Source organism: Alosa sapidissima, chromosome 8 (genome assembly GCF_018492685.1).
Source record: "Alosa sapidissima isolate fAloSap1 chromosome 8, fAloSap1.pri, whole genome shotgun sequence".
NCBI classification, from domain to species: domain Eukaryota; kingdom Metazoa; phylum Chordata; class Actinopteri; order Clupeiformes; family Clupeidae; genus Alosa; species Alosa sapidissima.
Window position 1 is genome coordinate 34876806 of NC_055964.1, and position 16544 is coordinate 34893349.

The 16544-nt window shown below is 42.3% G+C and overlaps 2 protein-coding genes across 3 annotated transcripts in view; one reads left to right on the forward strand and one right to left on the reverse strand.

Annotated features, from left to right (window-relative positions):
- Positions 1–817: 817 nt before the first annotated feature.
- LOC121715193 (P2X purinoceptor 7-like) lies at positions 818–3086 on the reverse strand. Its single transcript, XM_042100647.1, has 4 exons — positions 2620–3086; positions 1722–1791; positions 1470–1624; positions 818–1235 (listed from the first exon to the last, which is right to left on the reverse strand). The coding sequence occupies exons 1-4, from the start codon at positions 2727–2729 to the stop codon at positions 1073–1075; spliced, it is 498 nt and encodes a 165-aa protein (XP_041956581.1). The 5' UTR covers positions 2730–3086; the 3' UTR covers positions 818–1072.
- Positions 3087–3781: 695 nt separating this feature from the next.
- cfap77 (cilia and flagella associated protein 77) overlaps positions 3782–16544 on the forward strand; it is a 20791-nt gene continuing 8028 nt past the window's right edge. Inside the window, exons 1-2 of one of the 2 annotated variants that reach the window (XM_042100638.1) lie at positions 3783–4208; positions 4353–4459. In XM_042100638.1, the coding sequence (XP_041956572.1) occupies positions 4397–4459 (63 nt within the window). In that variant the 5' untranslated portion in view covers positions 3783–4208; positions 4353–4396. Of the gene's footprint in view, positions 4460–16544 lie in introns of both variants that reach the window. The other variant, XM_042100637.1, reaches the window with a different exon arrangement.

Genomic DNA, 16544 nt, shown 5'->3' on the forward strand with positions numbered 1-16544 from the left:
TGTGTGGCATCTCGCGGGACGCAGCTTTCTTTTACTACATTGAGACCTCACCAACGAAGCAAAGGTAAACGTTCTAATTATTCTTATGTTATCATGAATATTGTGGTTGAAACATGACGCGTTATGGTGTTTGTGTGTTCCAAACATGTGTAGCATTATTACTGGGTAGCATTTAGTAGAGCTGTGTTGCCCAATTACTTACCTTGATGACTGAGAACATTAGTGAGCCATTCACAACAAATTAAAGAAGTATTCATAGTATGAATAGACCTATTCATACTATTCATCTCACTGAATGACCTGCATTTACTTTTGTGGGGAAGGCCCCCCACAAAAGTTTTAATTATTTTATAGATATTTGATGCAATGCAGCTGAGAACACACACGTATGATGCCTTCAGAAGACATTGTGTACAGAAATGGGTTTTGTTTAGTGAAAGTGTGAGATCAGGCCTAATTGCCAGCCATCAAAATGCAAATCATTACAGTTTTAGGCTGCTCTAACTGAAAGGCACTTGTAACAACACCGGTTAGAGTACAGCTTTGGCACAGCCTACAGGTTTAGCCAATGCTTTTGCTGTGAGTTAATAGTAGTATTTTGCTTGGTGTGTGCTTACAAAAGTGACAAGTGACAATTGTTACAACATTTCTGCTGTTTCATTTAGGTTGTACCTTGCAGCTATGCATTTCAATGAGAATGCTCAGCGCCCACAACGGAAGACAGCCAAGGGGAAACTAACGTACAGGCTTGTGTTTCCAAAGGCCAAAAGGGGAGGTTACACAGTCAAAAAAGTGAAGACAGAGCCAACGATTTGTAAGTTTAAAATGTATATATTTTTTTATACAAACGATTGTGCAACAAATGTGCAACGGTATAGACACTAACAATAACTTATTAATTCACACACAACAGGCTATGTCTTTAACCTGATAAGACTAGTGTTCGAAGAGATCGTCCATGACTCCCTTCGTTATGTGGATGCCGTCCAGCAGATTCCTGTGCCCCAAGACTTGTGTGCTCAGCTTCCCAGACCTTCCAGGGAGGATGCTGTCGCTGAGCATGTGTCACGGTTCAGTCGAGGGGGGGTCTGAACCCGACATACTGCCCTGATGTTTCCGGAAACTCCCTCCGTATGCGCAGCACCACACAAGAGGGGATCACAACACGGACACTTCGCCCAAGGAAACCCCAGCACCAGCTCACGAAAGATCTGTAGGCCAAGTGTCTGCATTGCCTTCAGAGAAATCAGAGTGGAAAGGCACACTTTTTTACTATTTATTTTTTGAATATTTTATATTTTTGAGTATAGCACTGTATGATTGTGTTGAAACAAAATAAAGTTTGTCATTTTACTGTTTGCATCAAACTGTGTTTTCGTGACCTGCTGAACTAATAATGAATGCATATTGGCTAAAAACATTTGATTTATATTATATAGCTGGTAACACTTGTATCAGATTGTCCTCACCTTTCCATCCCTCTTATTCTCAACTGCCCATGGTCAGCTCTGTAGATGTTCATTGCATTTTGTAAAGAATATATGTTGAGGCACACCGGTTCAAGGCCAGGATGGTCAATCATACAGGTTATCTCCTCCGGAACCTGGGTCATTCTTCTAATGACCTGTAAAAACAAATATAAAGACCATGCTGTTATTTTGTCATTTTGAATGAGCAGAAAGCACAAATTAGCGTGAGTAAATATCTCCAGTTTTAGTTACCTGGGGTACTTCCCGGCAACATATATTTTCTCTCTCCTGGGGCATGCGGTCACAGTTTCCACACGTACACCTGGCAAGGGGAGATGGATGTAATTGTAAGTTCACATATCACTACATGGAACGAGGGTAATAATCTTATAATCAGATGATATAATCAGCAGGATAGAAGTTAGCCTACTGCTGATTAGGTCATCTGGTTATGATATTATTATCTTCGTTACATGTAATAATATATACAACAGGACGATGTCCAGTTAGTTAGGCAAGAGCCTACTATTTCTGTAGTGGCAGTTCGTAGGTTATGGTGTTTGTGAAATGAGTAGCCTACTGCTCGCGTCAACAAAAATATTACCTCTCGTGACATGACAGTGGTAATATTTTTGTTGAAGCGAGTGAGCAGTAGGCTACTCATTTCATTACGGCCATAACATACTGAACTGGTACTACGGAAATAGTCTCTTGCCCAGCTAACTGGACGTCCTGTTGTAAGATCACATATTACTACTAACGTTACGTGGCAAATAATGTAGGTAACTCCTAATCAGATAACCCATTCAGCAGGAGAGAACGGTAACAATATACTGACTAAAACGAGAGTATAGGCTATTTTCCTTGCGAGCAGCACTCATTTCATTATAGCTATCTGCACGCTACATATTGGCTATACGGACTTTCTCGCTAACTGGACGTCTTGACAGAAAATGCACGAGGGTAACGTTACATGTTGTAAAACATTTGTTTGTGTGCAAATGAATAACTGTTATGCTGCTTACAAAGTTAACATAAGACTAATACAACGTTATGCTTAGGCTAGGACACTGAAGTGTGAGTAGGCTATTACATTAGTATTACAGCTAACGTGTAGTGCTACGTGTAAATGATAAATGAAAAAACTTACCATTCTGAAGTAGTCATTTGTAATCTATGGGCGACTGGTTGCTCCTCTACATCAGATTCTTCCTCTGATTCTGGCTCATACATATATGGTTCAACACCTAATGTGTCCATATCAACAATTTCGATGTTTCAGTGAGTGAGTGCTTGTGGCCATGACGCGTTTGCTCCACAGCTTCGCTCGTTGTAAACCAACCAATCAGCGCACAGCTCATCTAAATATTCATGAGCATACCATAAAAGGGAGAAAACCTCTCGTTTCATTCTAGGGCTTTTAACCAGGCTTGCATTAGGGCGCATAGAACAGCACATATGCCATTTTCAGCCCAACCAATGTTACACACCCTATTCAGAGACCTTAAGGACCAGCACCAAATACCCTATATCATCATTCTATCACCCCTTTAAAATACACACAACAATGTTTCCTGTATCTTACAGCTTTTCTACTGGGAGGTTTACAACTTATTCTGAGTCAATTTACCCAAGTTTGTCACTAAACCACATAGGCCTACTTGGAATACCCCTCAGATGTCTGAATGGCACTGATCTCACTTAAATGTTTATGGAACCTTTCTGTGGACTGTGAATAATGCTGTTGATGGAACTTTTCTGTCAAGTGTGAACTATATTTAACTCATTAAACTTGTATCAAACTAGTTTTGTCTATGCTGTCAAACATGGATTATGTTCCCAGTTTTAATATCGGACGTCAGGTCACTTTATATCATATATCAGAATATTCTATTACTGTTAAACCCACTATGAATATTAAAATACGCTAAATCATGTGTCCTGTATCATAGCTACATGTATGACCTTTGCAGCATAAAAAACCGCGTGAGAATCTGTTCGGTATTCAGTGAGATATGATTAATTAAGTGCGCTGACAGCTCATCTCACCGGCCAAACAGATTACACTGAGTGGAGTGGATGACCGGTCCAAGATGGCGGCTCCAAATCTCGTCAGCGCTAGTAAGGAGTAGCGGTCGATGCGGCGTCTATGTATATTATGTCTATGATGGGCAATGTGCGTTTCGTCGTTTCTACCACTAGCAAATCATTGTGACATCATTGTTTTCCTACATACTGCCCCCAACTGGATTGGCGTGTGGAGTGTGAATTAAATAAAACGAAATCCTGACGGATTGTGCCTTTAACCAGGAAGCGAAAACACTGTCTGAAATCAGGATTACTTTTGGTTGTACCTATGGGTTGTACATGCATACATCAAAGAAAGTTACTACCAAAGATTAGGCCTAGAGCGCAACTAATTTGGGCCGTGGTCTGGCGTAGCCATGGGCGTAGCTTACTCTGATCTGGGAACAGAATGCATGGATTGTTTGATGTGCGTTTCCATAACGACCAGCGGAAACATTAAAGAGCGGAAGTGGATTTTTATTAATCGTATCGCATCGTGAACCGTAGGCTACCTAAAACCTTGTTTTAACTTTTGTAAGCTGGTAAAGAAAAAAAATTACATTAAATGACATCGATCGTGTGGTAGTTTAGAGATTGTATTGCATTTGCATTATTGTATTGCAATTGCATTATTTCTGGGACAACGTAGCCTAAGTCAGAGGACTGCTGTCTGTAAGTTAACCTTGCAACCGTGGTAACCTATTTCGTTTTCATCGCCTAAAGAAACAGGACTATGAGTCGTTTCTTTTATCTACCCAGATATTTCGCTAACTCATTGTCATCTTTCCTATGTTCCTGGTATTTCAATGAGACCAGAATTCCCTTGGCTAAATAATCTAGATTCTGGAAGTTTGCCGACAATGGAGAGTCCTCATATTGGTGTTGTCCGGGATTCCATGTTGACTAACCCACGTTTAATACGGGTAAGATTCACTTGAGTGTGCCTGTAGCGAAATTGATGTAAGCTAAACGTATTGCTGAAGCATAGAAATATCACTAGAGGGTACTGTTGCTCTCCGAGTGTGGAGTTGTGCAGGCCTACCACTACAGGGGTGTGCTGGGATGAGCATCCAACACTGGAGGTTTCAACACTCATTTCACCCTCTCCTTCATGAGATCATGTGAATGTATTTTATTTTTATTATTATTATTATTATTATTATTATTATTATTATTATATTTATTTAAAGTGTTCCCAAAACTAAAAGCCATGGTGTCCTTGGAAACTAATAACCAAAGTGAAAACAACAGAGCTACTTTTGAAGCAGGTTTAGGTTACGTGTCTGATGTGGTAGGCCTACTCCTGTTAGAACTGCCCCGGCAGTTTGAAATCTACTACCCATATTCACTATTAAAAAGCACGTTTTTTGGAAAAATTAACTGTTATTGGTGGTGCCTTAAGACAGCATTTCAAGCATCTTCTCCTGGGAGCCGAACAGCATCACTAAGGGTGATGTGACAACAGACGTGGCATGGGGTTGTTTCGCTCCAAGGCCTTTTGGTGCTGTTAATTGGTGGTGGTGTTTGGGTAGGTGAGTTTGATGTAGGCTACTTCTGTTATCTTGTTTTTGGAAGGTCAGCTAGGTCTGTCATTTTCTTAGGGCAATGGATGGTATGCCGGCTGTCTTTCCTTCAGACAGCAGATGGCGCCAAATAGACGCTAGTCAAGAGTCTGCTAGAGCGCCAGCAGGTTGCTGTGAATTACCTCTCGCTGCTGAACACATGGGGATGAAGCGTCTCTGAATTAGCTTTCCAAATTGGAACACAAGCTTACATGAGGGGACATGAGCCACATTTCCCAGCATGCAATTTTATTATTCTGTCATATTGATTACTGTTCATTGGTCCTTGTTGACTAGATTTGAGAGCTTTGGGTTCTAATCAGTCAAGAACCTGTTTGGTGTATTAGATTATGTTAGATGCCTGTTTATGTATGAGATTATATTAGATGCCTGTTTAGTCATGTATGAGATTATATTAGATGTTTTGAGAAAGAGAAGAGTTCATATCTGAAAAGTAGAGCAACAGAGAGAGTGTGAATGACTGATTGAGTGTTTGTGTGAAGATGTTGGTTTGTGTTTCATTGAGAGAAATTGATTTGAGAAGCATGTGTGTGACTGTGTGGGTTTGTCGTTAATCAAGTTGTTGTTGAGACTGTGTGTGTGTGAGAGCGAGAGAGAGAGTGTGTGAAATGGAGAAGGTTGTGTGTGTGTGTGTGTGTGTGTTAATACGCATATGAACTCTGGGGTTACCACTAAGCTGTCTCAGCCACTGTTTAAAATCTCTAAAGCACACAGGAGTGCCACAGAGAAAAGTTTACATAGGAGATGGCAATTCACTCTCTCTTTCACAGACACACACACACACACACACACACACACACCAAATGTTTTGTGTTTCTCCCTATTTCTCTCTTTCTTATTCAAATGTCAAATGAACTTTTTTGGGGACAACTGTTGACTATCACAAAGTGACCAAAGTGCAGATGTGTCAAACACTATCCAGACAGATATACAAATGCCTGACAAATAGATAGAAAGGATACAAGACAAAAGAAGAACAAAGGATTGGCAACTTTCCCTGTGACCATGGATGCATATTGTGACCCGTCATTATGGAATATTCATATATTAACAACAAGAAGAAGAAGATCAATTGTACAGTGTCTATAAAAAGTATTCACCCCCCCCCCCCCCCCCCCCCGGATATTTCACCATTTATTGCTTTAATAAATTGAATATTTTCTTTCAATTTAATTTGGCATTGTTTTTACAATAATTTACAAAAATACCCTCTTTAATGTCAAAGTGAAAGCGAATTTCTACAAAGTAATGTTAATTCATTGCAAATTATATAATGCAAAATAAGCGATTGAGCAAAATAAGAAATAAGTGACTGAGCTAAATCAACAGCAGTCCAGCCAATTGGTGCTGATAGTCTCACAACTGAAATGGAGATCGCCTGAGTGCAGTGAATGTGTACTGTATAGTATAGTAATATGGACACCTGTGTCTGGAAGGTCCAGTCACTCAATCAGTATTCCTGGCTATAATTCCAGCATGTAGACAAAATAACACTCCAAACAGCTCAAAGAAAAGATTATTGAAAAGTATAAGTGTAGGGATTGATACAAAACCTTTTTTCCCTGGAGTACAGTGAAATAGATAGATAGATATATACTTTATTGATCCCCAAGGGGAAATCCATCATTAACTCATTGAATGCCAAGTTGTTTTTGGGAGCTTTGTCCTAGAGTGCCAGCAATCTAGACCATTGTTGATGATTTTTGTACAGCCACAGCATATTCTGTGTTATAGCTATGAACACATACAATAGCTCAATTAAAAGGTGAGACTTTAAGCTCTCAGTGGGTGCAAACCGTGTATTTCTACACGCCTCTGTTCCTGAGAAATCCCAAGCTAAACAGTAGCTAGTTTTCATCAAAATCGCTGTTTTTTTTCTAGAAATGGAGATATAACGTCTTTCATGAAATATGAAGCGTTGCCTGTTACTTACTTGTGTAGACTTTCCGGGAAGTGATCAGCGAGACCTGGCGAGACTGCCACCTAGTGATAGACCCACGAAAATGGCCTGGTTTTGACCTGACGTGCATGCGTCACTGATTCGACCCAAAGCGGCAACTGAGTTATGATAAAATGTCCAGATAAAATGTCCAGATTGTGCGTTTTCATGAGTTTCACGATCGTCATATATTTCATTTCCATTCATCACAGAGTTCCCAAAATCACATATAAGGTGTGTTAGAGTGTCTAGTTTCGTAATTAAAAAAAAAAAAGCTAAAAACGTAATATTACGTTTTTGGCACTCAACGCATTTTGGCACTCAATGAGTATGAATGTAAGGAATATGGCAAATGTGCAAATCTGTCTAGAGCAGGCCGTCACCACAAACCGAGTGACCATTCAAGAAGAATAATGGTGGGGGGGGCCACCAAGGCACCTATGACAACTCTGAAGACAATAAAACCTTGAGCGGCTGAGATGGCAGAAACTATGCGTACAGCCACCTTTGCCCAAGTTTTTTACCAGGCAGAGCTCTGTGGATGAGTGGCAAAGCGCTTATTAAATCTGGACTAAACTTCACCCAAAGACACGTGGGAGACGCAAAGGTCAAATGGAAAAAGGTTTGTTGGTCTGATGAGAGCAACATCAAAATCAAGCTTTTTGGTCATCAGACTAGATGATATTTTTGGCGGACACCAAACACTGCACATCATCAATCCTGTAGAAAATCTGTGGCTGGACTTAAAAAGGGCTTTTCACACCCGATCCCCTTCCAATCTGGCAGAGCTTGCAAAGAAAAATGGAGTAAAATTGCAGTATCCAGATGTGAAAGCCTAATTGAGACCTATCCATGCAGACTCCATGCTTTAATTGTGGCCAAAGGTGCATCTACTCAATGCTGAATTGAAGGGGGTGAATATATATGCAATCACTTATTTTGCATCATATACTGTATTTCTAATTCATTAACATTACTTTGTAGAATTTTTCACTTTGACATTAAAGAGGGGATTTTTGTAAATTATTGTAAAAAAGGCCAAGCTTGATCAAGATTCCATATATAAAAACAGTAAAAGTGGAAATATCCAAGGGGGAGTATACTGTTTATAGGTAAAAAAATAAATAAATAAATAAAAGATGAAGGTTGCTATACTCATGTAAAAACTTAAGAAAGAAAATAGAGGAACTTAACATGCATTGACATGCAGTGACTTGGACATTTCCCTGGTGTTTTTAAGTGAACAGCACTTACTGTTGTTTTTATGAGGGCTGGTTTGCCGAATCACATTTTTATTACTTGTTTATTGCTATTATAAAAAATGTTCTGAAAAAAATATTATTAGAGTAATATAAAGTCATTCACTTAAATTTGATGTGAAAATAATGGTAGGTTTTTGGGTTATATATGTTTAAAGTATTCATAAAGAGTTTAGCAGACATAGGCCTAGGCTAAGGGATTATTGCTTGGTGTTTCTTGCACAGAAGTTGCTCTTAGTGTCTACATTTGTCAGGTACCAGGGGGTACCAGCACATGAAGCCTCAGTCGTATCTTAATCAGTTTGTTTTTTCATTCATTCTGGTTTGGATCTTCCTTTTCCTTTGTCCTCTTTGATGTACATCGGCTGCAGTACGTGTTCATGGTGTGATGTACATCGGCTGCAGTATCTTAACGTGTTCAGGGTGTGATGTACATCGGCTGCAGTACGTGTTCATGGTGTGATGTACATCGGCTGCAGTATCTTAACGTGTTCAGGGTGTGATGTACATCGGCTGCAGTATCGCGTCTCTAGTCCTAGGCTTGTATGTTAAAAATTTTTTTTTTAAATAGTCTAAATGGCTCAAGCATCTGCTAAAGAAATCTTAGACCCTACTCTCTCTCTCTCTCTTCTGTGTGTTTGTGTGTGTGTGTGTGTGTGTGAATACTCTGCTCCGTTGACCCCAGCCCTAGCCTCTGCTGCCCTCTCCCTCGTCTGGGGACGCTCTCGTTGCGGAGGTCACTGCCTGTTAATAAAGCTGCTCTCGTTGCGGAGGTCCCTGCCTGTTAATAAAGCCACAAAGCAGACAGACTGCCAGTAAATGAGAGCATCCAACACAAAAGGCCACCAGAGCAGCACTAAATTAGCCCAGAAAGAGAGCCTTAACAGCCGCTAATCTGCTTCTGATTGCCCCTTTCAGCCCATTGTGTCTCCACTCTCTGCGCTCGGGAGTAAAAAGCCAGGAGAGGAGAGGTGTTGGCCAGAGTGCTCTGAACACGTCGTCTCTGGACGGCCTAAATGATTCCATGAGCAGATTAAAATGGCTAAGCGGATTAGGGAGCCGCCCAGGAGCACACAGAAGCTCCCAACACACAACAGCAGCACGGCTGCCTTCTCCCCTCAGCCAGTTGGGAGGTGGTGGAACCGGAGTGGGACTGCACACAGAGACACTGACACATACACACACACACACACACACACATTCAGGCTTATGGTGACTCGGCAAGTAGCCACACAGACACATGTAGGCAAGTAGCATGGCATCATTGTGCTCCTTCATAGCACACACTACCCACCATAACCGTCAGCTTTAATCTGTTCACATATTGGCCTGTGATAAAGCTGTGACAGTGTCAGTGCTCTGGTAGGAAGTATGCCTAATCAGTACGCAGTGTTCCAATGAGAATCTGACAGGGATAGATAGATAGATACTTTATTGATCCCCAGGGGAAATTCAAGGTCTCAGCAGCATACATACAACACAAACACATTCTTTAACAGCAGAAAGAGTAATTAAAGTATATCATATAAAAACACAACTAAGCAGTAAGGGCAGTAGAAGATAAAGAATATGCTAAATATACTAAAATACAAATTACAAAAATACAAATTATACTAACTAACACTTAATCTAAATCAATTCTAAAAACAGTATCCACATAGTGGTGATTAATAAATCAGAGGCGCTTGCAATGACTGAGGCAGGGACTGAGCCTGTGATTCTCTGTGCATAGTAAGGTATGGTAAGGTGCTCGAAGGTGCTCTGTGTGAATGAGTGTCATGGTGGTAGTGCAATGGTGATGGTGCAAATGAGTATGTCAACAGTGCAACAATGCAGAAATAAAGTAAAGTAAAGTCTATACATCTATATATTTAACTATTTAAGAACATGTATAAGTGTGGCCACAGTTTGGCTGTGGCATGGAGGGGGGTGTTATGCATATGTGCTAATGTGCTAATATAGCACGCAAACAGTGAGGCATAAAGACAGTGATACAAGTGGCTAGTGGACAGACAGTACCAAACATGGAGGGGGTGGAGAGGCAGACAGACTATGCAGAGAAGTCTATCTCTCCTCTTCCCTTAAGTGAGGCATTGAACAGTTCAATGGCCCTGGGGACAAATGACTTTCTCAGTCTGTTTTATTTAATTGTGCTTTTGACATTAAATAGGCTATCTTAAACATACGCATTTACACGGTCAGTTAGGCTTATACGGTCAGCAGGCGCTTAAGTATTGCTCTTTTTTTGTTATTACAGTTCTCTCCTCCTCGTAAGCCTCGACTACTCCGCCTCTGAAAAATACGGTGCTCTTCGTTTCGCCGGTTTCACTCATGGTTTCGACTCTCAATAGATGATGCCTTTATAAGTTCGCCGTGAACGCGCACAACTCTAGGTTATCTAACACAGGGTTGATTGAACTAACTGGTAACCAGTGTTTTGGAACCGACAGCTCGGGTTTAGTCGCCACAGGTTCAGATAACCCAGAGGTTAAGTTTTATCTCAGTGTTTGTTAAACCTCCTTTCTGGAATACCCCTCTGGTGAGAAGCTAGAGTAACTCAGTGTTGTGGTGAGAAGCTAGAGTAACCCAGTGTTCTAGTGAGAAGCTAGAGTAACTCAGTGTTCTAGTGAGAAGCTAGAGTAACTCAGTGTTCTGGTGAGAAGCTAGTGTTCTGGTGAGAAGCTAGAGTAACTCAGTGTTGTGGTGAGAAGCTAGAGTAACCCAGTGTTCTAGTGAGAAGCTAGAGTAACTCAGTGTTCTAGTGAGAGTGAGAAGCTAGAGTAACTCAGTGTTCTAGTGAGAAGCTAGAGCAGTGGTCTCCAAACTTTTTCTTCCGAGGGCCAGCTCACTATGCCTGGCTCTAAGAGAGAGCCAGAGATTCTGAGTATATTAGTAAACATAAATAGCTTAGTGCTGTGAACAACAGCAGTCTACCTTAGTTGAATATTCCATTACATTTAATCATAGGCTACTGCAATTTAATACCATTATTAGCTGTGTTTATGTTGCCATCATGCCATATCAGTGTAAAATGTAGCTCAAATAAAATAATAATAATAAAAAGACTTTAACATTCCCAAAAGTATTAGCAGGGAGTCCCAAAAGTGTATTTTATCCAAAATGTGTGGACTCTGAACTCTGTGTATTTGCATACACAGCTCAAGTTGTGAACAAGCAATATCCTACAAATAATTTGAAGTTCTCAAACTATGAGAGTTTTATGAAGTGCAGGCAAAAACATCTGAAATGACCACTTTCACTCACCTGATGAGAACTTGTGAATTTGTATGAACATTTGAACGAATTAGAAATAATTATCCCAGAAAGTCCCAGAAATATGACTTGACTTAGTTATTAAAAATTAATTGATACACTTCTAGAATACTTTGAGCACTGATGCAGTCAGCATAGACCTCTTGCATTGTTTGCAGGTAGGCCTACGTTTCATTCCGTTTTCGATGGCAAACGCAAAACAGCGCCAAAACAACCACCAGTGGACAAAAAGAGTATTACATGTGTACTGTTAAGACTCGCCATAGAGAATGAATGGGGGAAATTACGGAAGTTATAGTTTGACGATGTCGTACTCCCATGCGGGCCAGATACTATATACCGCGGACATGTTTTGGGGGGCCACCCAAAATGAGGTGGCGGGCCGTATCCGGCCCGCGGGCTGTAGTTTGGGGACCACTGAGCTAGAGTAACTCAGTGTTCTGGTGAGAAGCTAGAGTAACTCAGTGTTCTGGTGAGAAGCTAGAGTAATTCAGTGTTCTGGTGAGAAGTTAGAGTAACTCAGTGTTCTGGTGAGAAAAGTAACTCAGTGTTCTAGTGAGAAGCTAGTGTTCTGGTGAGATGAGTAACTCAGTGTTCTGGTGAGAAGCAGTAACTCAGTGTTCTAGTGAGAAGCTAAACTCAGTGTTCTGGTGAGAAGCTAGAGGAACTCAGTGTTCTGGTGAGAAGAGTAGTTCAGTGTGCCAGTAGAGACTTGGAACTGGTCAGTTATCAGACAAGAACCTGTGATTGGTTTACGACTGGTCAATGTTCAGCTGAGAGGCTGTGATTGGGCATTGTTCAGGTGACAGGCTGTCATTGGTCCTTGTTGAGGTAAAAGATTGTGATCAGTCTCTGGACTTCATGATTCACTCTGACAGCGATCAGCTGTTTCATCCTGTGCTCAGTGTCCTTGTGTGGAGTGAAGCAGTCTGGCTTAATTACCCCACGCTCAGCGCCCCTTTACCCCGCCCTTCAGCTGTCAATCATGTGGCGCTGGTGACGTAGGAGAGGGAGCGTAGAGCGAACAGGAAGTGGACTCCTGGGGCGGCCCCTCAGCATCCTGCTGAATGGGATCACAGAGCGGCGCTCAGCTGTCAGCGCGCCTCAGAGACAGTCTCAGACGGACGAGAGTCAACACAGTGAACCTGTCAAAGCACCTCAGAGAGAGTCAAGACAGAGTGAACCTGTCAAAGCGCCTCACAGAGGGGGTGAGACAGATGAGAGGAGGAGTGGAGGGGAGAGAGAGAAAGAGAGAAGAAAGAGTGTAAGACTGCTATGCTGCCATGGCACCTCATGGAGGCCAGCACATGCCTATATGGCACCTCATGGAGGCCAGCACATGCTTATATGGCACCTCATGGAGGCCAGCACATGCCCATATGGCACCTCATGGAGGCCAGCACACCCTTGTGCACATTGATTGAAACAAGTTGGGGCAGCTGTCTGAAAACGGAGGAGGAGCCTATCTATCTCTGTTGCACTCTCATTTAACTTCTTTTATTTCAGTGTCACCTCACCTACCCCATCTACCCCACCTACCTTACCTACCTCATCTACCTCACCTACTGTACCCCACCTACCTCATCTACCTCACCTACTGTACCCCACCTACCTGATCTACCTCACCTACTGTACCCCACCTACTTCACCTACCTGACCTACCTCATCTACTGTACCCCACCTACCTGACCTACCTCATCTACCTCACCTACTGTACCCCACCTACCTCATCTACCTGACCTACCTCATCTACCTCACCTACTGTACCCCATCTACCTCACCTACTGTACCCCACCTACCTGATCTACCTCACCTACTGTACCCCACCTACTTCACCTACCTGACCTACCTCACCTACTGTACCCCACCTACTTCACCTACCTGACCTACCTCACCTACTGTACCCCACCTACCTGACCTACCTCATCTACCTCACCTACTGTACCCCACCTACCTGACCTACCTCATCTACCCCACCTACTGTACCCCACCTACCTCATCTACCTCACCTACTGTACCCCACCTACCTGACCTACCTCATCTATCTCACCTACTGTACCCCACCTACCTGGTCAGTGTGTCACCTCACCTACCCCACCTACCTGACCTACCTCATCTACCCCACCTACTGTACCCCACCTACCTCATCTACCTCACCTACTGTACCCCACCTACCTGACCTACCTCATCTATCTCACCTACTGTACCGCACCTACCTGGTCAGTGTGTCACCTCACCTACCCCACCTACATTACCTACCCGATCTACATTACCTAGCTCACCTATCTTGGGAGGGTCTTTTTTACTGTCCTTGAGTAAATACATATGTACACATAGGTAGGAGGGAGCATGAAGTGTGCATTGAAGCTGGCTCCAAAAATGACCATTATTTGGGAATTCTAAGATATCTTAGAAGGCAGCAGAATTAGTTTTTTCGGTTTCGAACCGCGCTTGCTGCCTCGCTCCCCAGTTATATATCTTAACTCATTGAATGCCAAGCTGTTTTTGGGAGCTTTGTCCTAGAGTGCCAGCAATCTAGACCATTGTTGATGATTTTTGTACAGCCATAGCATAGTCTGTGTTATAGCTATGAACACATACAATAGCTCGATTAAAATGTGAAACTTTAAGCTCTCGGTGGGTGCAAACCGTGTATTTCTACACACCTCTGTTCCTGAGAAATCCCAAGCTAAACAGTGGCTAGTTTTCACCAAAATCGCTGTTTTTTTTCTAGAAATGGAGATATAACGTCTTTCATGAAATATGAAGTGTTGCCTGTTACTTACTTGTGTGAACTTTCCGGGAAGTGTTCAGCGAGACCTGGCGAGACTGCCACCTAGTGATAGACTAGGGTTGGGCGATGTCGCCTAAATTGGCATTTGACGATGTGTACAGTAAAACATCGTGATGGACGATGATATCGTGGGGAGGGGGGGGGGGGGTTAGTGTAGTAAACAGCCTATAGGTATGTCTGTACAGAAATACATTTATAATGTTCTACATAAAAAAATTAAAAATATATTATATAGGCTATACGGCCTGATGAAATTGGACAGCTAAGAGAGACATACTGACCAGGCTACCGAAGTTGTGTGGAAGATCTAATCCAAGAATTGTTGTGAAAGACGGATAGACAGTCAATCTGAACACTTGTGTGTGCACCAACCAGCGGAATATTACACATTGCCAGCCTTCGCTGGACACAGCAAAAAAGCTACTTAAGACTACTATCGTGGTCACTCATTTAAAATCTATGAGTGTAGCCTACTATGCCTACTATGCCTACTATGTAGGCATAGTAGGCTACTATGCAGTAGCCTACTATGCAGTAGCCTACTATGCAGCAGGCTACTAGTAGCCTACTATGCAGCATCCCACGTTATCAGGCTACCGTCTATGCTGACTATGAGGGCGGCGGGAAGTGATAGTAAAGGGCTGTGATCGCGCAGTCCAGGCTATAGGAGGGCGAAGTAAAAACACTTTTACAAATAACGAATCCCGATTACCACTCCGCTGCTGTCTGGGACTTTTGCTAAATGCATGAAATACAAGCCTTACAGTGAAAGACGGATAGGCTACCTTCTGATCCTATAATTAACGAAAGAAATGGTTTATTTTAACACAGAGAAGAAGGACGCATTTGGCGCTCGCTGTAGCCTCGCAAAAATATTTGAGCGCTAGAATGTCCTAGTCGTAGCCTAACAATAATAAATCAATATTTTCTGCTAAAACATTAGGCTACATATTAAGTCCAATGTAGGCCTGCGATACATGTAGGCTACTAAATGACAATTAGGCTGCACATTCACGTCACAGTCCGGAATTAGGGTAGACTAATAAGTCTTTTATTTTACAAGACGGTAGACTAATACGTGATAACTGTTTGGCTGACAGCCTTTAAAGTAGGCTCAATTTCATTTTCAGGGAAAGGTTTTTTTTTATGTTTTAGCCTGTTACAGCAGGAATTAGTGACTGGCATGTGGGGGCGTGGCATCACGACGGTTGCTTTCCATCGTGATGCCTGTCAACCATCACGATCGTCCATCGGCACAACCCTATGATAGACCCACGAAAATGGCCTGGTTTTGACCTGACGTGCATGCGTCACTGATTCGACCCAAAGCGGCAACCGAGTTATGATAAAATGTCCAGATAAAATGTCCAGATTGCGTTTTCATGAGTTTCACGATCGTCATATATTTCATTTCCATTCATCACAGAGTTCCCAAAATCACATATAAGGTGTGTTAGAGTGTCTAGTTTCGTAATTTAAAAAAAAAAGCTAAAAACGTAATATTACGTTTTTGACACTCAACGCATGGGAAGGAAAAACGTAATATTATGTTTTTGGCACTCAATGAGTTAAAAGGCAGCAACTTTACCCATTTTGAACAGGCCCATAGTCTGTAGGTGTGCCTCATGGCCAGTTTGATTTGTGTTTTAGGAGAAATGGACCCTGTCTCCATATCTCCATATTTTATTTCAATTAATTTGCACAAGCGTGTACACTGCTGAAAGAGGGGATGGGAGGGGAGGAGAGAGAGAGGAAGAGTGAGGGGGAGTGGACATGAATGGGTAGAACAGGGGTGACCGGCCGAGTGAGTAAGAGTGGACATGGATAGGTAGAATAGGGGTGACTGTTCAGATACGGAGGAGAGAGACTGAGAGAGACGGAGGAGAGAGACTGAGGGCGCGTGTAAACGGAGCTAATCTGTGTGTTTACCTCAGAGCGGAGTTCAAACTGAAGAAAGAGAGGAGACAGAGAGAAAGAGTAAACATTCTGTGTGTGTGTGTGTGTGTGTGTGTGTGTGTGTGTGTATGTGTGCCTGTGTGTGTGTGTGTGTGTGTGTGTGTGTGTGTGTGTGTGTATGTGTGCCTGTGTGTGTGTGTGAAACCGTGCCTGCCTGTCAGAGTCTGTTACTGAGGTGTTGCTCACCCACTTAAAGAGGAGGGG